This window comes from Staurois parvus, unplaced genomic scaffold (assembly GCF_062004578.1).
Source record: "Staurois parvus isolate SC_StPar_1 unplaced genomic scaffold, SC_StPar_1.0 ptg000475l, whole genome shotgun sequence".
Classification (NCBI taxonomy): Eukaryota; Metazoa; Chordata; class Amphibia; order Anura; family Ranidae; genus Staurois; species Staurois parvus.
This window is the reverse complement of record NW_028318271.1, coordinates 2,354,356-2,380,980: the sequence shown is the minus strand read 5'-3', so window position 1 is coordinate 2,380,980 and position 26,625 is coordinate 2,354,356. Positions and strand designations below refer to the sequence as shown.

General features: G+C 41.5%; 2 protein-coding genes across 6 annotated transcripts in view; one reads left to right on the top strand and one right to left on the bottom strand.

Annotated features, from left to right (window-relative positions):
• The window catches only part of TTC23L (tetratricopeptide repeat domain 23 like), a 67,461-nt gene extending 63,558 nt beyond the window's left edge, over positions 1-3,903 (top strand). For all 5 annotated transcript variants that reach the window (XM_089689442.1, XM_089689441.1, XM_089689443.1 and 2 more), the window contains one exon: positions 103-3,903. In XM_089689442.1, the coding sequence (XP_089545568.1) occupies positions 103-124 (22 nt within the window). In that variant the 3' untranslated portion in view covers positions 125-3,903. The remainder of the gene's footprint in view (positions 1-102) is intronic.
• Positions 3,904-4,947: 1,044 nt separating this feature from the next.
• On the bottom strand, positions 4,948-26,456 carry BRIX1 (biogenesis of ribosomes BRX1). Its single transcript, XM_089689444.1, has 10 exons — positions 26,300-26,456; positions 23,983-24,094; positions 20,592-20,635; positions 17,860-17,930; positions 16,746-16,795; positions 13,390-13,463; positions 12,403-12,453; positions 10,417-10,518; positions 10,014-10,142; positions 4,948-5,278 (listed from the first exon to the last, which is right to left on the bottom strand). The coding sequence occupies exons 1-10, from the start codon at positions 26,426-26,428 to the stop codon at positions 5,030-5,032; spliced, it is 1,011 nt and encodes a 336-aa protein (XP_089545570.1). The 5' UTR covers positions 26,429-26,456; the 3' UTR covers positions 4,948-5,029.
• Between the last annotated feature and the right edge of the window lie 169 nt (positions 26,457-26,625).

The window sequence follows — 26,625 nt, the reverse complement described above, 5'->3', positions numbered from 1 at the left end:
CTTTTTTTTTTGTTTCCTATGCCAGTGTTTAAAACATCAGTTCATAATCGCTGATCAAAACGTCATTTACAATTCACGCTGACCCCCATCTATTTCTTGCAGGTCTGGAGCTGTTTGGGACTGATTACTACATATCATCGTGTAACACTACAGACTTATAATGTATAGGCTTGACTAGAGAAGCAAAGCTGACATTCTGATGTTCAGAACCACCTTAAAAAGCACAATGTTTGCTCATCTCCTTCTGAAAATTAAAATTCCCTGGCTGCTTCTTTTGTTATAGTTGGAGGAGTCAGCCCCTGGTATCTTTTATGCCTTGGATACTCAAACTTTATTACGTGGATAGAGCTGGAAACTCACCACAGATATACAGTGGGGAAAATAATTATTTGATCTTCTGCAGAATTTGTAAGTTTGCCCATGTACAAAGAGATAAAGGGTCTATAATTTTTCTCATAGGTATATTTTAAATGATAGAGACAGAATATCAACCAAAATTCAATGAAAAAACCCCCCCCAAAAAACATACAAATGTTATAAGTTGCAGTTCAGTGTGTAAAATAAATATTTGATCCCCTACCAACCAACAACGATTCTTTCTCCCATGGACTGGCTATGTGCTCATGTGATACATAGATTAGTCCTGTCAACGTAAGTAGGTGATCCCAAAGACAACTCGTTATGTGTATAAGACACCCATCCACATAATCTCCCTCTTCCATTCAAACCTTACCACCATGGGGAAATGACCAAGGAGCTGTCAAAGGATATCATGGACAAGATTGTAGACATGCACAATGCTGGAATGGGCTACAAGACAATCAGCAAGAAACTTAGTGAGAAGAAGACAACTGTTGGAGCGATTATTTGCAAGAAATACAAAATAACCTTCAATCGCTCTCTTTCTGCAGCTCCAAGCAAGATTTCGCCTCATGGGGTAAGGATAATCATGAGAAAAATTAGGGATCAGCTCAGAACTACATAGGAGAAGCTTGTGAATGATTTCAAGGCAGTTGGGACCACAGTCACCAAACTATTGGTAACACAATCTGCCTCCATGGATTGAAATCCTGCAGTGCCCACAAGGTCCCCCACCTCAAGAAGGCACATACAGTGGGGCAAAAAAGTATTTAGTCAGCCACCAATTGTGCAAGTTCTCCCACTTACAAAGATGAGAGAGGCCTGTAATTGGCATCATAGGTAGACCTCAACTATGAGAGGCAAAATGAGAAACAAAATCCAGACAATCACATTGGCTGATTTGGAAAGAATATATTTGCAAATTATGGTGGAAAATAAGTATTTGGTCAATATCAAAAGTTCATCTCAATACTTTGTTATATATCCTTTGTTGGCAATGACAGAGGTCAAACGCTTCCTGTAAGTCTTCACAAGGTTGGCACACACTGTTGCTGGTATGTTGGCCCATTCCTCCTCCATGCAGATCTCCTCTAGAGCAGTGATGTTTTGGGGCTGTCGCTGGCCAACACGGACTTTAAACTTCCTCCAAAGGTTTTCTATGGGGTTGAGACCTGGAGACTGGCTAGGCCACTCCAGGACCTTGAAATGCTTCTTACGAAGCCACTCCTTTGTTGCCCGGGCGGTATGTTTGGGATCATTGTCATGTTGGAAGACCCAGCCACGTTTCATCTTCAATGCTCTTGCTGATGGAAGGAGGTTTGCACTCAAAATCTCACGATACATGGCCCCATTCATTCTGTCCTGTACATGGATCAGTCGTCCTGGTCCCTTTGCGGAGAAACAGCCCCAAATCATGATGTTGCCACCCCCATGCTTCACAGTAGGTATGGTGTTCTTTGGATGCAACTCAGCATTCTCTCTCCTCCAAACACGACGAGTTTGGTAGAAACACAACAGTTCTATTTTTGTTTCATCTGACCATATGACATTCTCCCAATCCTCTTCTGGATCATCCAAATGCTCTCTAGCAAACTTCAGACGGGCCCGGACATGTACTGGCTTAAGCAGGGGGACACGTCTGGCACTGCAGGATCTGAGTTCCTGGCGGCAGCCTTTATTATGTTGGTCCCAGCTCTCTGCAGGTCATTCACTAGGTCCCCCCATGTGTCCTGGGATTTTTTCTCACCGTTCTTGTGATCATTTTTGATCCCACAGGGTGAGATCTTGCGTGGAGCCCCAGATCGAGGGAGAAGATCTTTGGTCTTGTATGTCTTCCATTTTCTAACTATTGCTCCCACAGTTGATTTGTTCACACCAAGCTGCTTGCCTATTGCAGATTCAGTCTTCCCAGCCTGGTGCAGGTCCACAATTTTGTTTCTGGTGTCCTTCACCATAGTGGAGTTTGAAGTGTAACTGTTTGAGGTTGTGGACAGGTGTCTTTTATACTGATAACAAGTTCAAACAGGTGCCATTGATACAGGTAATGAGTGCAGGACAGAGGAGCCTCTTAAAGAAAAAGTTACAGGTCTGTGAGAGCGAGAAATCTTGCTTGTTTGTAGGTGATCAAATACTTATTTTCCACCATAATTTGCAAATAAATTCTTTCCAAATCAGCCAATGTGATTGTCTGGATTTTGTTTCTCATTTTGTCTCTCATAGTTGAGGTCTACCTATGATGAAAATTACAGGACTCTCATCTTTTTTAAGTGGGAGAACTTGCACAATTGGTGGCTGACTAAATACTTTTTTGCTCCACTGTATACAGGCCCATCTGAAGTTTGCCATTGAACAGCTAAATGATTCAGAGAAGGGTTGGAAGAAAGTGTTGTGGTCAGATGACCTCAAAATTGAGCTCTTTGGCATTAACTCCACTCGCCCTGTTTGGAGGAAGAAAAAATGCTGACTATGACCCTAAGAACACCATCCCTACAATTAAGCACGGACGTGGAAACATTATGCTTTGGGGTGGTTTCTCTGTTAAAGGTACAGGCCAACTTTGCCGCATTGAGAGGCCATGTATTGTAAAATCTTGGATGAGAAACCTTTTCCCTCAGCCAGAACACTGAAGATGGGTCTTCCAGCATGGCAAAGACCCAAAACATACCACCAAGGCAACAAAGGAGTGGCTCAAGAAGAAGCATTTTAAGGTCATGGAGTGGCCTAGCCAGTCTCCAGACCTTAATCCTATAGAAAATTTATGGAGGGAACTGAAACTTTGAGTTGCTAAGTGACAGCCAAGAAACCTTAAGGATTTAGAGCAGATCTGTATAGAATAGTGGACCAAAATCCCTCCTGAGATGTGTGCAAACCTAGTAACCAACTATAAGAAACATCTTACCTCTGTTTCTCCACCAAGTACTAAGTCATATTTTGCTTGGGGATTAAATACTTATTTTACTCACTGAACTGCAAATCAATTTATAACATTGGTATCACGTGTTTTTTCTGTTTTTTTGGTTTGACTATGCTAAAAAAAATTATAGACCCTTCATTTCTTTGTAAATGGGCAAATTTACAAAATCTGCAGAGGATCAAATAATTATTTTCCCCTCTGTATATAAGAAACTGTTCATCTTTCTAACAGCCCAGCACTGCCTGCACCATTTATCAGCTTTCATACATTATGTTGAGAAACAAAGGCTGCTCCTGCTGACCCTGACTTCAATATATTGGGGTTATTTACTAAAACTGGGGAGTGCAAAATCTGGTGCAACTATACATAGAAGCCAATCAGCTTCCAGGTTTTATTGCCAAAGATTAATTGAACAATCTGTAGTTAGAAGCTGACTGGCCACCATTTGGGTATTAAGGCCAAAGGTTTTTTTTTTTAGAAAAGGTTGGCTAGCCCTACTGTAGAGGGGTATTGGATACTAAGGTTTATTTATTGCACAACAGCTGCACATGTAACTTGTGATTATTACACACAAATGTTAACTTTTTTTTTTCTTTAGTAATGAACAAAATAAAATGTATAAAACCCTACAGATTCCAATGATTATTTTGTGGTCTTTTTTGGTTTCTTTTAGCCCACTCCACCATAACCTGGTCTGATTGTACTGTCTTGTTGGTCCACAAGACCTTTCCTATAGAAGCCATGCACTGCACTCACGAAGGCCAGCTAGCTTGAAACTGCTGTATGCAGTTTGGAATAAATATAGTACATCAGCCAAAAAATAATTTGCACGACTCTATTCACTATCCTAAAATCAGAGGGTGGAGGGAGATCTTCGTTAGGGAATTGGTCAAAGTGAAGTTTTCACTTCCAGATTCTTGTCAGGAGGTGAGGTGAAAATGCCAGAAGCAATAAAAATCGCAGAGGTTTTATCCTTTCCAGATTAAGCTGCTTTCAAACTGCTTTAAAAAATGCGGTAAAATGCATATGTGTTTATACTGTGATTTCAGTGTTTTACACCTGTGAAAAAAAGGGATTTAAAAACACAACTGCAGGTGTGTTTTTGATCTGTTTTCCATACATTTCAATGGGGATGTGTGTTTTTGGTGCTTTTTTTTTTACAGCACCAAAAATAAAGCAAGCAGGCTTTTGAAAATTTCAACAGTCCCACAACTGTCCAGTGTGAAGACTTGCCTTGGATTTAATGGTCATGCATTTTTCTTCCACTTTTTTTTTTTTTTTTTTTTTAAGGCAAAAACAGAAGAAAAATGGATGTGTGAAAGCAGCACTAGCTGGAGTTACACTTTAAGTGAACCAGATTCTTGAGCATGTGTGTGAAATTCTATTGTTTCTAGAAACATGAGAAGAAAACCCTTTATCTTCTCTCCATCTTATCTAGGTATTTGTTAGCAATACAACAGTTGGAAGCACACATATGTATTATGTCACAGGGATGGTACATAGCATTACTAGGTACGGCCTCAACTGGGGGAGTCTCTGTAAATGTCTGTATAAGGAGAAAGCCACTAACCCTGGGTCTGTATCTCCTGTCAAAAGCAAAGAGTTCAACCAAAAACAGCTCTGAGAGCCTCTACTGACTGCTATCCAAACCTACTGAAATGGAGAGTCTGGAACAGATTTTTCTTTTTGTTTTAATGTATAAAACAGACAGTTTGCACACAAGCCCTGCACAGAAATCACACCCCTCCCCAGAGTTCAGACACGTTTCTTAGCCAGCCTCTGCCGTTTGAACTGCTTGTCCTTCCGTTTAATACGTGGTTTTGGTAAAGGTGCTTTTGTCTCCATGGTCTGTGGCTTCTTCTCAGCAGGGATGTTAAAGACATCCTCCGTAGGGTCTCGTGAAACGGTTTCCTTATTTTCTGACTTTTTCAATTTCTGCAGGTCCTTCACTTGTTGCTTTTCCTTGACTTTGGCAGCTGTGGCTAACCGGATCATCCGTCGGTGCTGAAACAAATGCATTCATTAGAACACAATGAGGGACTAGCCACTACAGGGATTACAGAACATAAAATTGAACTTTAGAGTGTGGAAATATTAAACCTTTCAAACCTCCATTCCCACCCACAACATAATTGGCTTTAAAAAGCCATTAAAGAAAAAAAAAAAAAAAAATCAACATGCCTTCTGGGGCAGAGCTGGGAGTTCAAAATGCCACAACACCGCACCCTCTTGCAATGGAGCTGGAGTGCATTTTCATGGGATTTTAAGCTCCCAGCTATGCCGAGGCTTCTGTGATTAACAAAGGCAATTGTTTTTTTTTCTTCTTTCCACACTTGGTTTCCGAAAGGTTTTTTTAAAGCCCTTTATGTTGGGGTGCAGGGGGCTAGCTGTTTGCATTCGAAGGTCTGCTTTAAATTTGCTACATATAATTTATCGGAGAATTATCTAGTAGGTTGATGTAGGAAGTTTCCAAAAGGTATACTCAGATTTTCTAGATCCAATCCACAAATAATAATGCTGCACTGAAATGAAACCAAAAATTAAGGATGCACGTGGCCGAAATGGACAGTTTTTTTTTTAAAAAAAAATGCATAATGTTTTATATACCGTTACTCTCTGCTCTAGTGCCCACCCTCAATAAAATTAAAAAAAGTTAAAATAAAATACAATACACACACTCAAAAAGATTAAAAGGAACACTTTGGAAACACATCTGATCTCAGTGGGGAAAAATATCATACTGGATATCTATACTGACATGGACAGGGTAATGCGTTAGGAACGTAAGGATGTCCCATCATTTGATGGAAATGAAAATTATCAACCTAGATGTTGATAATTGGACTGAATTCAAAGACACCCCGAAAACTGAAGTGAAAAAGTGAAGCAGCAGGCTAGTCCATTTTGCTGAAATTTCATTGCAGTAACTCAAAATAGTACTCAGTAGTTTGCATGGCCCCCTCGTGCTTGTCTGCATACCTGACAATGTCGGGGCATGCTCCTAATGAGACAACGGATTGTGTCCTGGGGTATTTCCTCCCAGATCTGGACCAGGACATCACTGAGCTCCTGAACAGTCTGAGGTGCAACACGGTGGTGTCGGATGGATAGAAACAGGATATTCCAGAGGTGTTCTATTGGATTTAGGCCAGGCAAGCGTGGGTGCCAGCCAATGGTATCCATTCCTTCATCTTCCAGTCAGTCAGGGTGCCATTGTTTAGCCTGTAGAGAGGTCTAAGTCCCTCCATGGATTTGCCTCCCCAGACCATCACTGACCCACCAAAACGGCCATGCTGAACAATGTTGCAGGCAGCATAACGTTCTCCATGGCTTCTCCAGACCCTTTTCACGTCTGTCACATGTGCTCAGGGTGAACCTGCTCTGAAATCTGAAAAGCACAGGGTGCAAGTGGAGGACCTACCAATCCTGGTGTTCATTGGTAAATGCTAGTCAAGCTCTATGGTGCCGGGAAGTGAGCACAGAGCCCACTAGAGGACGTCAGGCCCTCGGGCCACCCTCATGAAGTCTGTTTCTGATTGGTTAGAGACATTCACACCAGTGGCCTGCTGAAGGTCATTTTGTATGGTTCTGGCAGTGCTCATCCTGTAGATACCGGTCCTGCTGATGGGTTAAGGACCTTCTACGGCCCTGTCCAGCTCTCCAAGAGTAACTGCCTGTCTCCTGGAATCTCCTCCATGCTCTTGAGGCTGTGCTGGAAGACACAGCAAACCTTCTGGCAATGGCACATATTGATGTGCCATCCTAGAGTTGGACTGCCTGTGCAACCTCTGAAGGGTCTAGCATGATCACCTCATAGTACCAGTAGTGACACGGACCCTAGACAAATGCAAAACTAGTGAAAAACAGTCAGAAAAGATGGAGTAGGGGAAAAAATCTCAGTAGCCTCCACCTGTTAAACCATTCCTGTTTTGGGGATTATCTCATTGTTGCCCATCTAGTGCACCTGTTAATTTAATTAATACCAAAGCAACTGAAACTGATTAACAACCCCTTCTTCTACTTAACTGACCAGATCAATATCCCAGGAGTTTAATTGACTTAATGCTATACTCTGATTAAAAAGTGTTCCTTTATTTTTTTTGAGCAGTGTGTATGTATGATCGATATATATATATATATATATATATATATATATATATATTTTTTTTTTACATGTCACCATTTTTCTCGGTAAATATATTTATAAAGGTGCTATTGACATGAACTTTTCACCACATGTTGGTAACAACCCATGCAATCCATACATGCAAAGAAACCAAAACAAATAAGTTCAGAGAAATTAAGTTCTGTGTAATAAAATGGAATGACATAGGGAAAAAAAGTATTGAACACGTTAACTGAAATTTATTTAATGAATACTTTGTACAAAATCCTTTGTTGGTAATGACAGCTTTAAGATGCCTCCTGCATGAGGAAACTAGGTGCATGCATTGCTCAGGTGTGATTTTGGCCCATTCTTCTACACAAAGTCTTTAAATCTTAAAGGTTCCGTGGGCCTCTTCTATGAATTCTGATCTCTATTTCTTTCCATAGATTTTTCAATTGGATTCAAGTCAGGTGATTGGCTGGGCCATTCTAGCAGCTTTATTTTCTCTCTTTCTTTGAAACCAATTGATGGTTTCCTTGGCTTTGTGTTTGGAATCATTATCTTGGTGAAATGTCCACCCTAGTTTCATCTTCATCACCCTGGTAGATGGTAGCAGATTTTTTACAAGAATGTCTTGGTACATTTTTACATTCATCCTTTCTTCCATGATATGAAGTATGCCAGTACTGTGTGCTGAAAAACAGCCCCACACCATGATGTTCCCACCTCCGTGCTTCACTGTTGGTATGGTGTTTTTGCGGTGATGTGCAGTGCCATTTTACCTCCAAAACATGGTCTGTATTATGGCATCCAAGAGTGCAATTTTGGTCTTATCTGACCAGACTATATTCTCCCAGTATTTCACAGGTTTGTCTAAATGTTGTGCAGCAAACTTTAACCACTTCAAGTCTGGACGCTTTCAGCGCTGTCACACTTTAAATGACAATTGTGTGGTCATGCAACACTGTACCCGAATGAAATTTTTAGCATTTTTTTTTTTTTTTTGAGACAACTTTTTGCATGTGGTGCATTTATTCACCACTGGGATTTTTATTTTTTGCTACATAAATTAAAGACCAAAAATGTTGAAAAAAAAGTGTTTTTCTTATAAAATTTTGCAAATAATCTTTCTTCATAAATTTTGACCAAAATGTATTCAGCTACCTTTTTGGCAAAAATAAATAAATAACCCAAATCAGTTTATTTAAAAAATATATATATATATATAAATTTTTCTAAATTTAACATTTATTTTAATTTTTATTATTTTACATACTGATTGCTTTTACACCCATAAAGGCTGTAAAAGCAATCATTTCTCCTCTCTGGCTGCATTCCTGCAGGCACTGAGAAATACTGTGGGAGCTGTAATTGGTAACAGCTTGTCACATGGTACAAGGCTAATGTGAACCTTTGTGATGTTTCACAGAATTCACAATTGGTAAACAATGACGTCAGGCAGTGACATTTTGTTTACTACTGCTCATGTTATCACATGAATCAGGACCTCACACAGTGGTCCCATACATCAATCTATGTTCCAGACACCGTGGGCACAGATCATGGAGCTGCGCGCTCCCAGGGAGCATGCACAGGCAATGGATGCAGGGGGACGGTTAGAAACATCCCCCCACAACGGCGACGCTCCTGTCCGGCTGTTTATCGGCAATGGCCCGGACAGGAAGAGGTTAGACAAGCTTTAATATTCTTTTCCTTCCTGGAGTCTTGCATGGTGAGCGTGCATACAGGCCATGGCGGTTGAGTTGATTACTTATTGTTCTCCTTGAAACAATTGTACCTTCTAATTCCAGATTTTTCTGAAGCTCTCCACACGTGGTCCTTGGATCTTTGACAACTCTTCTGATAATTCTTTTCACTCCTTGTCAGAAATTGTTTATGGTGAAAAGATGTTCTTTCCACTTATGGAAATATGGCCCCAATAGTGCTCACTGGGACATTCAGACATTTAGAAATCCTTCTATAACTAATGTCATCAGTATGTTTTGCAACAATAAGGTTGTGAAGGTCTTGAGAGAGCGCTTTGCTTTTACCCATAAGATGTTTCTTGTGTGACAGCTTGGTAATGAGACACCTTTTTAAAGGTCATCAGTTGAGACTGAACCAGCTGATATTAATTTGCACTGACAAAGGGAAGGATTGCTAATTAGTGATAGAGCTCAGCTGGTGTCTTGTTATCCATGCCCTTTTGCACCTCCCTTTCTTCGTGGGTTCAATACTTTTTCCCTGAGTCATTCCATTTTATTACACATAACTTAATTTCTGAATGTATTTGTTTTGGTTTCTTTGCATTTATGGATTGCATTGGTTGTTACCGACCATATTTTGAAAACTGCATGTCAATAGCACCTGTAGAAATATATTTACCTAGAAAATATATAATAAAATTGTATTACTTTCTACTTTTTAATTTTATTGAGGGCGGGCACTGGAGCAGAGCAATGGCCGCAGAGACAGAGCCATTGTCAGCACTTTTTTTTCCTATCGGCAAAGCGCTGATAACACTATTTTTGGCTGATAATTCTTGGAAGCCGATATATCAGTGTATCACTAACAAATGTTTACAGATATTCTTCAGGGATGTGACAAGGACAAAATAACAGTTAAAATTACCATATTGGGAGACTGGTAGTTAGAGTTCTCATACAAGGTTGGTCCTCCAAAACTTCCCTGGAAAATCTTGATAAGGTTCAGTACAAACCGAGGTCCAATTTCTACCAGAGATGCATCTTCTTCTATAATCTAGGAGTGAGAATAATATTTGTTTCTTAAAAGAAATCTGTTCCACTCGCCTATCATAAATGGTACAATGGGTCAATAATCTTTCAAAAGCATTCTTCAGTGTTGGAAAACAATTTCACTTGCTTGACAAATGCAAAAGGTTTGTCTTTAATTATTTCCAAAGTAATGTCAACTTGACAGACTGCACTACATTACAGGCTACATCTCTCCACATATAGCGAGTACACAGACATCACATGCTATCTGTGAACAGGAAATGAAAAACAGGACTTACCTGATAATTTCTAAACCAGATCCTCTTGTCTGCTACAGAGAACGTGAATACATGGTCCACAAATGGCTGACTCTTTGGGTGGTATCTTGGGGTTCCAAAAATCTGCATTCAGTAGAAGACCAAAATGTATTACAATATAGTAGTATCCTCAATCCTATTAAAATAGCAGCACTCAGAAAAGCAATTGTTCCATATGACTGCTCATTCCTATAAAACTGTATTGTACACAAGCATCTTGTGTATCTCCTGACATCCCTGATTTTGCTCTCCAACTCAAAGTTCTGACATACAATGAATGTACAGCAGGGGTAGGCAGCCTTTAAGAGGTAGAGATTTACATGAACATAGAAGAGATCAAAGGTCCCTGGGGTTCGGCACTCCATTCTTCACCAGATAACTATCAAGTCCCCAATAAATAGATGGCATGAAGAAATCAGTGTGTCATGGCAATGTTCTCTGCCTCCATTAACATCATCCCCACCGTAGTGTGCTTTGCCCCTTTCACATCATCCTCACAGCAGTGCCCTCTGCTCTCCCATAGTAGTAGTGTTTCCCCCCCATCAAGAACCTTCTGTCCCTATCACATCACCCCCCCACAGCAATGTCCTCCGCCGTGCTTCCTAGCAGTCAATCACCTTCTGGTTAGAAAGGTTGACTGAGGCAGAGGGGGAAGAACCTGCAGCTATATAGCCCGACTACGGTAATCCAGACAGGATAGTGACCCAGACCACCGTCTGCCATTTATTGACCCCTGGGCCAGAGGACTGGCAAAGCAGGACCTTGTTTGCGATCTACCTGTCATCTGACTGCAGTCGGCAAGTATCACGAGCGATGGGTTGGCGACCCCCAATGTAGAGGCTCCAGCACTGCATTATGGGGTGCTGGGAGGAGATCCCTAAAGCAGCAAAGATTTTGGCAACTGCTTTTTTGTACTGAGAAAACTATGAAATCTGCTGCAACTGACCTTCTGAAAATGCTGGTACGTGGTGTTTTCTGGGCTCAATACTTCCTGAAAAACTGACCCAAAACAAGCATTTTAGCCAGGAAAGTCAGAGTGAAGTCAGCTTTTCTAATCTGCATACTGTGTGTGAGTACTGCAGGCAACTGATCTGTAGAACATCTGGGAAGCCAGAAACTTCAGATGGAGCGTTCAGCCCCCGCATACTTGGTCAGTACGGGTCTAGCATTAAAGAGGCGCTCGGGTCTTTGTAAAAATAAAGGATAAGTTCACCTTTGAAATATGTTAAATGTTTCCAATGCTGCCTCCTCTACCCCCACCCCCGATCCCCTCTCCCCACACCCTCTGTCACAATTTAAAAACAGCACAGCCGGGGAACCGCCATCATAGCTGCATTATTCATTCATGTGAATGAATTCCTGTAAATTAATGTCTACAAGTACCGCCAGGTGTACTCTTGTAGTCCATTGAGCCTTCCTGCCATTCACTAACTGCCTGCCTGGTTGAGGTACTGGCAGGCAGCTTACCAAGTGTCTGCATTGATCTTTACATTGGGACTGCAGAGTAAAAAATAAACGCACATTTTTTACCAACAAAAAGATGTGCATTTAATTATTTTACACCAAAGGTAAACTTATCCTTTAAGTCAGCAGCTACAAATACTGCTAACTTTTAATTAACAGACACCAGCACAAAGATCCAGCGCTCTTTGCCTGGTACTTTGATGGTCTTCGGGTCTCCGGAAGCACCGCCATGTTGACTGTGGGAAGCTGGCTGTGACTAACAGACTTGAGACAATTTCTGCTGGTTTAATAGTTCTATTTCCGTAGGATATATGTTCATACTGTGTATAAAAACTACCCCTTTTTCTTTTGTGTGTGTTACTTACTGATTTATTACCGTATGACCAATGTTCTTTGATTGGTTTGTAGTTTGCCATGCACAAATTGTGCGTTTATTAGGTTTTTGACATTTAGTTCTTTTAACAAAGATCTGATTTAGGAAAAAAACCCAAAAAAAACAATTACCTGTATAAAGAGCTCTTTCAACAGAGCAAGGTACGGATCCCGATCAAAGGCCTGCAAAGTGATAAGGCACATAAAATCAGCTCCATACCGAGGCATACAACAGGTCTTATATAGGCATGAAGTATCAAAATGTTTGTAGCAGGTAAAGTAAGAAGTTAAAGTAATACTAAAATCTTACAAAAAACAGAAAAAAAAAAAATCTATTTCTTATTGCGCTCAACCTCCACCAAAATTATTTTGCTGCTGTGATCTGACTTCCTGTTAAGAAAAGTGGCTCTGTTCATTCTCCATGGTCCCACTGTGTGTAGAAATGTAGCCACCCTCCTTTGTTCACTCCTGAAATGTACTAGCAACTATGGCATTTGTAGTGTACATAGAGCAGTGCACATGACCGCAACTGACTGCTCATTCAAATGTAAGTGAGAGGGAAAGGAGGGGTTCAGGAACTCACACAGGACTTAATAGGCAGAAAAAAAACAGTAAATAGCTGGCTGTGAATTATAAACTGCCTTTTATTTAGTGCTGGATATATCCCTCCATGTAGAAATAATTTTTACTACTGCCAAAGCATAAAAGTGGGCTCTATGATACTGATAACAATACTCACACTCAGAAAGCACAAGACTGACACAAAAGGGACTTTCTTCCTACGTATCAACAGTCTTCCCATAGATTACAACCAATCAGAAGTCAGCGTATGATAAAGATTAATATTAAGCCAGGAAAATAAAATATTTCAAACAGATAAAGGGAAACCAACAGGGCATGCAGTGATGAGCAAAAGTACTGCAGGAAAAGTTTGACGGTCAAAGCTAATAACCAGGGGAGATTTAACAAGCCAGGGAATACATTTCTATTGACTGATGAAAGCGGCTCCAAAAATCTAATTTAATCACTGCAGACTGATCTCCTAGCAACTGTCCACCTCTGATTGGCAGGATTATCAAATAGCCAGGAACGTGCAGTAAATCGGTTTTACATACTCACAGGATCAAAGGAGAGCAGAGGACGTGATCCTTTCAGGCAGTTCCCAGTCATCTTCAGCTCCGCCAGTGTATGAACTGTAACAATGAAACACAATGACGAGCATGGTCAGGCTGCTCTTTAACAACTTCCCACCCAGGCCAATCCTGACATTTCTCTCCTACATGTTAAAAAACAAACAGGAAATCCTCCTGCGCTGATATGGAAGTAAGCCCTGATCACTAGCAGCAAACACCCAAATCTGATAACCAATCAATACAGTAAATGTGAAAATAAAAATGGTGCAGCGCTTGAAAAAAAATAAACTAAAAAAATATTGTGCAAAAAAAAAAAAGTCACAAACCAAATGATAATACAATCTCTAATGTGACTTGTGAAAGTGATAACAATACATAAATAAAACCCAGTGACAAACAATACTGAAAGGGCCACCTTGGAGACCTATAACAGTGACACACAAATAATGAATCCATATAGAAATGTGATAGTGTCACTTCACTTCTCATAAATCTTCAAAACAAACACTCTATTAGTCCATTAATAACAATAATAGTAGGTGTATCTCAACACCATGCAACCTGTACTATGTGATGAATTCGTGTAAGTGTCAGCACACACTTCATCCACTCCAGCTGCAGTGCCTCCTCACCTCCTTTATGTGACCACTAAGGGCCAAATAAGCATTCAGGATCACCTATGGTCTCCTGTTAGTGTTCCTCCTCCAATACCTCCTCCAGGACCCTCTGTAGAGTAGATTACTCACAATACCAGTGAGCAATAAAAGAGATCCTGCATAGTGCAGTAATTTGAGCAAGGCAGTCTTTTATTCAAACAAGAAGTACACTCACATTTCAAATGCAGTCCCTTCCTCCTGCTGTGTGGGTATACTGCATCCATGCGGTACTTCCTGGGAGTGCCAAGATGGCGTCCTACAGCGGAAGCTGCGTATCCGCATACCTACGCGTTACGTCACATGGTCTCGTGACTTCCAGGAAGTACCGCATGGATGCAATATACCCACACAGCAGGAGGAAGGGACTGCATTTGAAATGTGAGTGTACTTCTTATTTGAATAAAAGACTGCCTTGCTCAAATTACTGCACTATGGAGGATCTCTTTTTATTGCTCACTGGTATTGTGAGTAATATACTCTACAGAGGCTCCTGGAGGAGGTATTGGAGGAGGAACACTAACAGGAGACCATAGGTGATCCTGAAGGCTTTCCGGAGATATCGTGAAAGAGGAGAGCTACTAGCCAGTGATGTGAAGGATCCCAAGTGATCCTGAATGCTTATTTGGCCCTTAGTGGTCACATAAAGGAGGTGAGGAGGCACTGCAGCTGGAGTGGATGAAGTGTGTGCTGACACTTGCATGGTGTTGAGATACACCTACTATTATTGTTATTAATGGACTAATAGAGTGTTTGTTTTGAAGATTTATGAGAAGTGAAGTGACACTATCACGTTTCTATATGGATTCATTATTTGTGTGTGTCACTGTTATAGGTCACCAAGGTGACCCTTTCACTATTGTTTGTCACTGGGTTTTATTTTTGTATTATCACTTTCACAAGTCACATTAGAGATTGTATTATCATTTGGTTTGTGATTTTTTTTGCACAATATTTTTGTTTATTTTTTTCAAGCGCTGCACCATTTATTTTCACATTCTCTCCTACATGTAATAATCATTTTTATTAGAAAATTACTTAGAAACCCCAAATAATGTATATATTTAAGAAGAGGCCCTAGAGAATAAAATGGCAGGGGTTGTAGTTTTTTATATCACATGGTGTTTGCGCGGCGGTTTTTTTAAATGCAAATTTCTTGAAAAAGATACACTTTTTAAAATTTTAGTGCAGAGAAACAATACCCATTTTGGTAAAATATAAAACATGATGTTATGCCAAGTAAATAGAAACCTAACATGTCACGCCTTAAAATTGCGTACACCCGTGTAACAGCATCAAAATATGGTACCTAAACAGCTCTATAAGCAGGGTTTCAAAAGACTTTGCAGGTAACCCGTTTAGAGTTACACAGGAGGTCTGGTGCCAGAATTATTGCTCTCGCTCTGACGTTCGCAGCAATACCTCACAATTTTTTTTATTATATTTTATTTGATTTTTGTATTTTTAGATTTTTTTTTGTGATCACTTTTATTGCTGTCACAAGGAATGTAAACATACCTTGTGACAACAATCAGCAGTGACAGGTCCTCTTTGTGAGACATCTGGTGTCAAAATACTTGTTGCTTCCAGTTTTTAATACCAAAGAGCGGGGCTTGACAAAATTTTCTTTGAATCTAGGAACCAGCTAAAAAAAGTTAGGAGACAGTTTTTCTGTAGCATAGTGCGGGTTGTCAGTGCCTGGGACTTGAGATGCGATTTGCCATGCGACAATCACAGCAAAACCCCACCACATTTTAGGCGCCATTGAAAATAATGGCACCTGAACTTGCCTTTTGCGTTCAGAGCAATTCTGCTGTGATCTCAAAAATGCCAAGGTGTGAATGGAGCCGCCCTGGTTCACACATATGCGATTCTGGATTCGTTTTGAATCGCATAGATGCACATGACAGTCTAGATATTTTGTTTTCCTATTGAGGTGGTTCACACAGATGCGATCCACACGCATTGTGTTTTGAATGCCATTATAAAAAGTGTCCTGTGTGAGTTTGTAGCGGTGCATTCCAGACTGGCAAGTGATACAATAGAGTGGCATGCAGAGATAAGTGTTTTGCTGTTGGAATGCATTTGTGCACTGAAGTCTTTTGGTAGGCAATTTCCCAACTAACCCTAAGGTGCAACCGGCTTCAATGCCAGGTTCCCCGCTGGGACGGGAGAGCCCAGGGAGGCACCAGCAGCTGGTGTCAACCCCTCCTGCCGCCTGTAAAAGCAATAAAGTAATCCAGCAGCTAATTAGCCGCTAGGATGACCTTTACATGAACAAGAATCGCCAGTTCTAAAAGTCAATGCCAGGATGATGCCTATAGCTGCGGTATAACCTACGGACGGGAAGTGGTCACAAAACATAAATGCACTGGTATGAAGAATATGACATGTAGCTGAAGTCTACCAATATACTGCGTAAAATCAACTTCCTATAAGTAAGAAGCGACCTATCAGTATGTATGAAGATCAACAGCAGAAGGGGGGGGGGGGGGGGGGACCACAGAGGACTTTGCTGGACTTATAAACTAATAAATCAACAATTTATTTTAATGAACTAGTGGGCCAGCCTCCAGAAAAGGTGCTCTTAGGATCGAAGATCTAGCTAGTAGCCCTGGCAAAAAAAAAAAAAAAGAAACACACTGAAATGGATTAAATAAAGTTGATTTTCAGCACAGAATACACTCACCGTTTTGAACTAGGAACTTTGCAGAGGGTCCCCCAGGAGAATTGGCTACCCTAATGTAAAAGGAAAATGGTGTAAATGTTTGCCAAATTAACCAGAAATGAAAAAGGGAATGTGTTAAAACAGTTTATAGTAATAATACAGCACAGGACACAGACCCTGGGTTATAAGCCGGGTACCTTTGGGTGATTGGACACAGGCAAGCTTTTGAGGACACACCACATGAGCATCCCTCCTATAACTTACTCCGACCCGTTAGTCCTTCGATTTTTGCTTGTGTCCTAAGGTGATGGACCTCTTCTCCCTTCAAGCGGAACTCCACCCAAAAGGGGAAGTTGCGCTTTAAACCTTTGTCCCCTGCTCCCCATTAAGGATTGACACCTTTGGGGAGCGAGTACCTGAATTTGACAGGTACCCGCTCCCACTTCGATCGGCTAGGCAATCAGAAGCGGAGGTTGGCCTCCCTCCCCGTAGTCTTCTGGGACACGAGACAGGTCCCAGAAGACTATGGGGCCATTCACAAAGCGCAACGCTTCTCGAGCAAACGCAGTGGGCACCCGGCTGGGAAGCCGCAAGCTGTCACAGCCTGGTGCCCACACTGAAGATGCCGGCATCAGGGAGAGAAGACGGCTGAGGAAACCAGTGGTGGTGAGGACATAGCTGAAATGAGGAACAGGTAAGTAGCTGTATTTTAAAAGTCAGCAGCTACAATTTTTGTGGCTGTCGACTTTTATTTATTTTTCAGGTGGAACTCCGCTTTAAAGGAGAAATCACTCTTTACTAGCTAGTCTAATTTTTTTCTTTGGATTCCTCAATCAACTCTTCATTCAACTTCCAACCTGTCTTCTAAAACAATAGAAGCTGTGCATCGGTGCCACCTCTGTAAACCCTTTGGAGCTGTACCCAGACTCCATGCCATGGGGACGGCCTGTAATGTTGCTCTGGGTGCTGGATCCTGAATGGGTGTTAACCTTGGCACTCTGTGCAAGGAGTGTAGTTGGGTCCAGGGCACTGGTCCATCATTATGGAACACACACACACCCGGAAGACCCCATACCCACCTGCTTTTTGGAGATTCTAAAAAATATTATGTACAAATCCAAGAGTGATAACTTACCACATATATAGGTCCTGTTTTTTCTTTGCTTCAAAATATATGCATTTATTGCAGTTTTTCATTTCACAGACCTGCGTACAAAACAATGTCTATGTAAAAAGAAATATTCACTTTACTGTGTAATCAGTACATGATTAATATGTAGATCATCTTGTCCAATTTAAAAAGTATTTAACGTGGCTGTAAACCCCTACATATACTCAGTGAAGTGACTGGCCTCAGGTGATACACAGAGATGAAACAAATCCTCCAACATATGTTGGACCCGTTTATCTGCAATCTTGTCTTCAGGCATTCAATGTCCAGAATTTATAAAGCTTGTCAGAGTTCAGAAAACGGGGATGGACAGTAGAAGTTACACTCTACAGAGCTCAGTGAGGAGAGCTCTGAGAGCTGATTGGAAGGAATGACGACACACCCCTCCACATAGCACCAGAGATGAGGCTGTCAATCAGCTGAAGGTCCCACCCCATCACATTTTTTCTCTTTGGCCTCAATGTTACCAGCACCAGACATTCCAATGCAAAAATAGAAAGAATGGAGCAAATAAAAGAGTACTCAGCATACAGCTATGAACACATTTAAATGGATGCTGTCAACTGCCCATTCAGGGCAAAAGTGAGTGCTGCATGATAGCTGGCCCACTCAGAAAGGTAAATTCATCCTTTTTCAAGCTTTTTTTGGCCACATTTTTCTTGTGGATCCCAGTACATCTACTCTGTGACCCAGACTCATCTGGTAGCGGGCTATTGCTCTCTATCAGCTGATGGGGCAGCTCTGGAAGGATCCAAACAATATTCACAACCTAGCTGCCTGATTGACAGCTGGCTCCTCTCAGCATGCTGAGACAGCTATGCCCACCCCCTCCCTAGCTCAGTGAACTCCAGTGAGCGTTGGAAGATCAAAGGAGAGAGTGCTGACTGACAGTCACCACTCTCCACTCCAAGAGGAAAGAGAGCTGAGCAATAAGAGGTCATGTGATTGCTCAGTTCTCAAATCTTAGAAATAATGCGGGGCAGCTGCAGCGTTACACTAATGCTGCAAAATGGAGGCAAGTATGTAGGTTTTTTTTTTTTTTGTCATAAGCCCATACTTCTTTAAAGCTGACCTCCAGGATCCTGCCACTTTTACCAGTTTACCCATGCACATGAAAACTGCTTCAAAATGTATACAGTTAAAAATGTATGTATGAAGAATGTTATGTTGATGTGTGATGTCATCAGCACCTTGTTTAAAATGTTGCCAGAGAAAGGATCTGTGGAGGCACTCCATCATGGGAGTGCTCCTATGTGGTGGGTGTATGTAACCAGAGCTAGGGCTGCTGCATTGCAATCAATGGAAGAGGGCAGCATGGGACTGGGTGCTGTACAGTCATACCCATCCAAAATCAGCATGTCACCACTCTCCTTCTGTAAAATACACAGAGGAAGAAACACAACTGGCAGCCATTTGTCGATAAGGAGAAAAACAGCACTGCCCAGTCTCACTTCCTTGATAATATGGGCAAAAGAAAATAAGGAATTTATTTGTGGGGAAAAATAAAGTGTAAAAACAAATGGTAAAAAATGAGAGCATTATTTCACAAGGTAAGCAAGTACCTGGCTAAAAAAGTATGCAATTTTCATGGCTGGAGTTCAACTTTAACAGACAAAGTGACAGTCTCTCTAAATTAAAACCCTTTCAAGAAGACCTTAGGTCAAAAGTGACACCCATTGGGGATATATAGCTAACCTATATAGTCCAGAAGCCTTTAAAGAGTCATTTAAAGGCAACTGTGGCTTTGCCAAGATACAAAATCCATTAAGTCTAAACTATTCACAATTGTTTTCATCAATGGAAGCCTACAGTAGGTTTCCTAGTTCCAGAAAATAAGGTTCCAAGACATGAATTCTACATTAATCACTGCCGTCCTAAGATAAATAGTTGTACTTGGATGGACACATTATAAAAAATATTTGACCAAGTTGGAGATCCTATTGGTACACCTGGTCTTGAAAAGGACTAGAAAAGTACTAGCATGTCTGTTAGACATATGTTACCAGGAGTTTCCAGCGCTGGGACATTTTTTGCCAGTGTCTTTATCTCAGAGCAAGAGAGGTGAGTCAGTAATGTGATTGTAAAGCTTTATTTTTTTTTTTTATAAGGCTCCTCCTTTTCGGCAAGTGCCCTCGTACAAAGCCATTTTCTTTGGGGGCACTCATGTGGGCTCAATCTCGAGCCGCATTTCCGGTGTCTATATACACAGAGCCCTGCCCTTGTCGCAGAATTTGAAAGCAGGGGGAGCCAGTGGCTCCTACTACTATTAATCAGCCCAGTGAGGAGGGAAAAAGCTGCTTTCGAGCACAGCGCTGGATCGAGATCGAGTTCAGATAAGTAGAAGGTGTGGCTGGAAAGATCCTGTGACACAGAAGGTTTTTTTACCTTAATGCACAGAATGCATTGGGGCAAAAAACCTTAAGGCTTTACAACCACTTCACTGGATGGTTAGTGTTACAGTAAAGTTTAGTGCTAGGGTTCATGTAAGAGGAACCTTCAGGTAGGGTGTTACTCCCTGCCCTAATCTTTTGCCATAGAAAAGCAATGCTCTAACCAGCTTCACTTCTGTTTCAATTTGTGCAGCTTAAGTTGTTCATGTTTCTTACACACAACCCCTGTAACATGAATGCACCCAGCACAGCACACACATACACCACTCATTCTGGAATGATATGGTCACATGTAATGGCACATACCTCATTTATGACAAACAGCTTGTCTTTGCGATCCATTTTGGTATCTGTGAAATGGAAACAAAACAAGATTTAAAGCCCCACTCAGATACCTTCAACAAATATTCAATTCTATTCAAATACCTGTTGATGCCAACAATGAATCTTTGGTAGTTATTAAGCACAAATAAAAAGGTGGCCTCACCACCCAGCTGTTTTTAATCCTGTCTTCCCAGGCTATGTGGGCAGACATACAGCGGTATGTAGCACTTCACCCTACCCTCTCTCTGCTTGGCCCATAGGAAGCTACACATCCCATCACTGCATTGGGATGTTATTTCCTGGCTGAGGGGGTCTGTGGGGACCTGCGCTCTGTCACTGCTCCCAATACTCACACAGCACAATCCATGTTGACAAGAACATTAGCTTAAGAGCCCCGTTACTACACAGGGGAAGTAAGGGGACTGGTCACCCTGAGAGAGAAGCTTCTACAATCCAGTCCTGTGGACAGGAAATTACAGCAGCAACCTTGATCTGCCGAAGAGGATTATTTTTCAAAAAGTAAATGAAACAAAGATTTCTAATATGTACATGGATCTACCATGCTTGAGAAGATAGATTTTGCCTAGAGTGAGGCTTTAAAACGTAAACATAAGACCTTTCTAGAGCTTTGCGTGCTACATGCATTTTTAAATATTTAGCCCTTTCAAAAGCTGTGCCTAGCCATTCATTCTCCCTTTGGACAAAATGCCTTTCCCATATACTTTCCCCAATCAAAGCTAATAAAGTTCAGCACAAATGAATGTGAAAACAATGGGGAAGATGTATTAGGTGTTGTTCCTATCAACAGGGGTAGAACTGTAGAAAAATGACAAATCATTTTGGAATAAGTAGAATAAAATAATGCATATGACATCTTGTGTTAGACTCCATTTGGTGTGGATAAAAATGAAAAACTAATAAGGTTAGTAGAAATATAGCAAATCTATTCAACGCACATGGACTGAACATCTTGTCAGTGTATGATGATCATCTTCTCATGTACCATTACGGGAACCTACCCAAATACAGTCAAGATTCCTAGATAATGTGTTACCTATATAACATTCTGCTGTGCTAACTGCTGTTGTACAACCAGCGACCTCTGAGAATAAACCAGGGCAGAGCTAGAGACTGCTTCCTGGGGTCTTTACCCTGGTCTACTGTCCTAATGTAAGAGGAAGGATGGTTCTCTTAATGTCCCCACATTTCAGTGGCAAGACAGAGGAAATCTAAAGTAAAACCCGTTGTATTCTGTAACAGATCTGAAATACAGTGGGGCAAAAAAGTATTTAGTCAGCCACCAATTGTGCAAGTTCTCCCACTTAAAAAGATGAGAGAGGCCTGTAATTGGCATCATAGGTAGACCTCAACTATGAGAGACAAAATGAGAAAAACAAACCAGAAAATCACATTAGCTGATTTGGAAAGAATTTATTTGCAAATTATGGTGGAAAATAAGTATTTGGTCACCTACAAACAAGCAAGATTTCTGGCTCTCACAGACCTGTACCTTCTTCTTTAAGAGGCTCCTCTGTCCTGCACTCATTACCTGTATCAATGGCACCTGTTTGAACTTGTTATCAGTATAAAAGACACCTGTCCACAACCTCAAACAGTTACACTCCAAACTCCACTATGGTGAAGAGCTGTCGAAGGACACCAGAAACAAAATTGCAGACCTGCACCAGGCTGGGAAGACTGAATCTGCAATAGGCAAGCAGTTTGGTGTGAACAAATCAACTGTGGCAGCAATAATTAGAAAATGGAAGACATACAAGACCACTGATAATCTCCCTCGATCTGGGGCTCCACGCAAGATCTCACCCCGTGGGGTCAAAATGATCACAAGAACGGTGAGCAAAAATCCCAGGACCACACGGGGGGACCTAGTGAATGACCTGCAGAGAGCTGGGACCAACGTAACAAAGGCTACCATCAGTAACACACTACGCCGCCAGGGAATCAGATCCTGCAGTGCCAGACGTGTCCCCCTGCTTAAGCCAGTACATGTCCGGGCCCATCTGAAGTTTGCTAGAGAGCATTTGGATGATCCAGAAGAGGATTGGGAGAATGTCATATGGTCAGATGAAACAAAAATAGAACTGTTTGGTAGAAACACAACTCGTCGTGTTTGGAGGAGAGAGAATACTGAGTTGCATCCAAAGAACACCATACCTACTGTGAAGCATGGGGGTGGCAACATCATGCTTTGGGGCTGTTTCTCCGCAAATGGACCAGGACGACTGATCCATGTACAGGACAGAATGAATGGGGCCATGTATCGTGAGATTTTGAGTGCAAACCTCCTTCCATCAGCAAGGGCATTGAAGATGAAACGTGGCTGGGTCTTCCAACATGACAATGATCCCAAACATACCGCCCAGGCAATGAAGGAGTGGCTTCGTAAGAAGGATTTCAAGGTCCTGGAGTGGCCTAGCCAGTCTCCAGATCTCAACCCCATAAAAAACCTTTGGAGGGAGTTGAAAGTCCGTGTTGCCCAGCGACAGCCCCAAAACATCACTGCTCTAGAGGAGATCTGCAAGAGGAATGGGCCAACATACCAGCAACAGTGTGTGCCAACCTTGTGAAGACTTACAGGAAACGTTTGACCTCTGTCATTGCCAACAAAGGATATATAACAAAGTATTGAGATGAACTTTTGATATTGACCAAATACTTATTTTCCACCATAATTTGCAAATAAATTCTTTCCAAATCAGCTAATGTGATTGTCTGGATTTTGTTTCTCATTTTGTCTCTCATAGTTGAGGTCTACCTATGATGCCAATTACAGGCCTCTCTCATCTTTTTAAGTTGGAGAACTTGCACAATTGGTGGCTGACTAAATACTTTTTTGCCCCACTGCAGGTGCAAAGATTCACCTATCAGCAGACTATGGCCCTAAACACAGGCAAAGCTGCACGCCGTGACCTGCCCATTCATAAATTGTGAGATGTGCTATGCAACATGTGGTATCTTATAGGGTTCTCTTAATGCAGCAGAGAGAACTTTGTGATCGGAGATGATCATGTGACTGTTAGGTCACTTGACCAGGATCTCCTATTATTTTTTTTTCTCCTACAACATCCATTCACAACCTCCTGCTTTATGCCCCTTTCGCATGGGTGTCCTGTTCATCGCATTTCACCCCATTCCCAGGGTCTAGTCATGGGGAGTGTATCCTTACAACAGGCCAGATGTAAGCAGTCTTAGAGGTCATTCCACCAGGACTCATTTCTAGCTAAAATATTACTTCTGAATGGACTTATTTTATGAAAAAGTAAAACATTTTACTACAGCCATCAAGTCATGGACACCACTGGAAACTACAAAGTAGAAAAAAGTCATCCGCCTCTATTAAAAAAACACTCACCTGCTTTAGAATGTGGCATCAACTTTCTCAAGTCTTGCATCAGATGCCGGGTGCGGAAGCTGATGCCTCGCGAGGAAAATATCAACACCCTCTCCTTATTTTTCCATTTGCCCTGGAAAAAAAAAATATATATGTACTTTAGATTTTATAAAGAATCAAATGTAATTTATTAACTGGACATTAGTGCCATTACATTGCAGGATATTGCTTAGGTGATGGTGATAAATAGTAAATTAAGAACTTTCGAATGTACTGCCTGGACTTCACTCTTACATTGTTTCTTCATTTTTTTTTCCCCTCATAAGACATTTTTAATAAAGGTTTCATCATTACAAAACTCACATAAACATAAGCATAATAAATTGGTAATGATGACTGATAAAAGGAGGGCCAAGTTTCTTTTATTGTGAAAACTTTAATTTAGCTCATGTGGATAAACTGGGTAAAGTTGGGGTATAGAGTTCTGGGGAGGGGTTCTGTGACCCATAGAATGACCTCCATCCAGATTATTAGCATGAATAGGAGATAAGCAGCTGTTGCTACATTTGTTTGGGGTCCAGGCTGTACTTCACTCTAGAGCAAAAACTTCCACAGGAATGGCAGTAAGCTGTAAGAGGATTATGAAGAACAGCTATATGGTAAAAAAAAGTGTCAGTTCACCTAAATATTTTTTTTGTTAGTTAAATGTTAAAACTGTTTTACCTGGCAAAATAGTTGTGTTTCTGTCCATTCAGTTCTGATATTTACACAGCACTGTTACAGTCCTATCTGGCAAAGAAAAGGACCTGTCTTTTCTCCGCTGTGTGATGAGCCACCTAGCTAACAGGTGGGAAGCTTCACTTTCATCATTCACTGTGTGTGCTGCTAGTAATATGGAGTCATGTCAGAGCTTACTGAGCTTCAGAGAGGGCACATTGTTGGTGCCCGCCTAGCCGGTGCCTCTGTGACTGAAGTTGTAAATTTCTTTGCCATGTCGCAAGGTACAGTATCAAATGTTATAACCAGGGTGGATTTGATTTAAATCACTAGTCAGTAAGGCTTGATTTAAATCCTAGTTTTCTACATAAAGACTAATTCTTGCTGGTATAACTTTAATATGCAAGTAGATGAAGATTTTTAGAATAACAACTTTTCGTATTAGTTTTTTTATCCAAAACTCAGCTTTGTCAAAATGTTGGAAATTTTTCTTGTGTTCATTGAGACATTGATTAAAACTGTACTTTTCAAAAGGGGAATACTCATTTATGCTTAGCACTGTATAAACCGCCATTTGTAGACGCTATAAAACTTTCATGCAAACCAATAAATTTACACTTGTTGGGATTTTTTTTTTTAACCAAAAGACATGTAGCAGAATACATTTTGGCCTAAATGTATGAAGATTTTTTGGGATATGTTTTACAGTAAAAAAATAGTTTTTTTTAAAAAATTGTCAGACTTTTTTGTTTATAGCACAAAAAATAAAAACCGCAGAGGTGATCAAATACCACTGAAAGAAAGCTCTATTCGTGGGGGAAAAATGGACATAAATTTCACTTATGTACAGCGTTGCATGACCGCACAATTGTCAATTGAAGTAATGCAGCGCTGTATAGCAAAAAATGATGGCCTGCTCATGAAGAGGGGGGGGGGGGGAGATCTTCTGAAGGACAAGTGGTTAATATTTTTAGTAGCGCACAAGCACCCACGCTGACACTTCTCCCCACTCCATAACACAAGGACTGTACCTCTTTCACACAGACATTATGTTCTCGGGTCTGCCGGCCCATTTTTCAGGCAGACCCAATCGGAAGCACCATTGTCCTCTATGGAACGGCTGGGGTGTAAACGGACACGCAACCATTTACACCCACCAGCGTCCAATTCGTCAAAAAGAGATGGATAGGGATCCATTCACCTTCCGTCTGTCGGATCGGATGGAAAGGGACAGGCGGTCCGTTCCCATCCGACTGTCCATAAAGGAGATGGTCTGTGTCCATTCTACATAAGCAGAGCGGACTGGTCATCCAGCTACTCAGCGGGGATCCGGGAGCAGGCAGATCTGCTGACAGCTCAGCATTGTGGGAAAGAGCCCTTACAGACCTACAGCTGGAGGAATAGTCTGCAGGAGGCAGAGCATTGCACCCTTCCCCCATTCTCTGATCACAGTTGCAATGCTCTGCAAGGATTCAATGTAAAGAAATAATGTACATTTCTCGTTATACAATAGGCATGCACGCATTAGCAAAAGCTGGGAACACCATGCAGTCTGAGGCTACTTCACACGGACGTGTCTATGAAGAGCTCAGCCTGCTCGATCTACTCCTACAGATCTCACCTCAGACACCGGGGCCGGCACTGTGTACTCCTCCCCCGCCGCATCCTCCTCACTCGGCCCCAATTTCGCTTTTTTGCCCGGTTTAGCCGGCTCTGCATTGAAGCCACGTTTCCTCCTGTAAGCCGCCATCTTTCCCTCCGCCGGAAGTTCCCACCAGCCCGTGCGCACAGAGCACACTACCGCCTCGCTGTTGTACAGGAGCGCCCTCTGCCGGCTACTGGAGAGAACACATAAAGAAGGCTTAGCAGAACGCCTTCTGCGGGTAGCTGGAGGGAACACATAGAAAGAGCTTTAGCAGAACGCCCTCTGTTGGTAGCTGGAGGGAA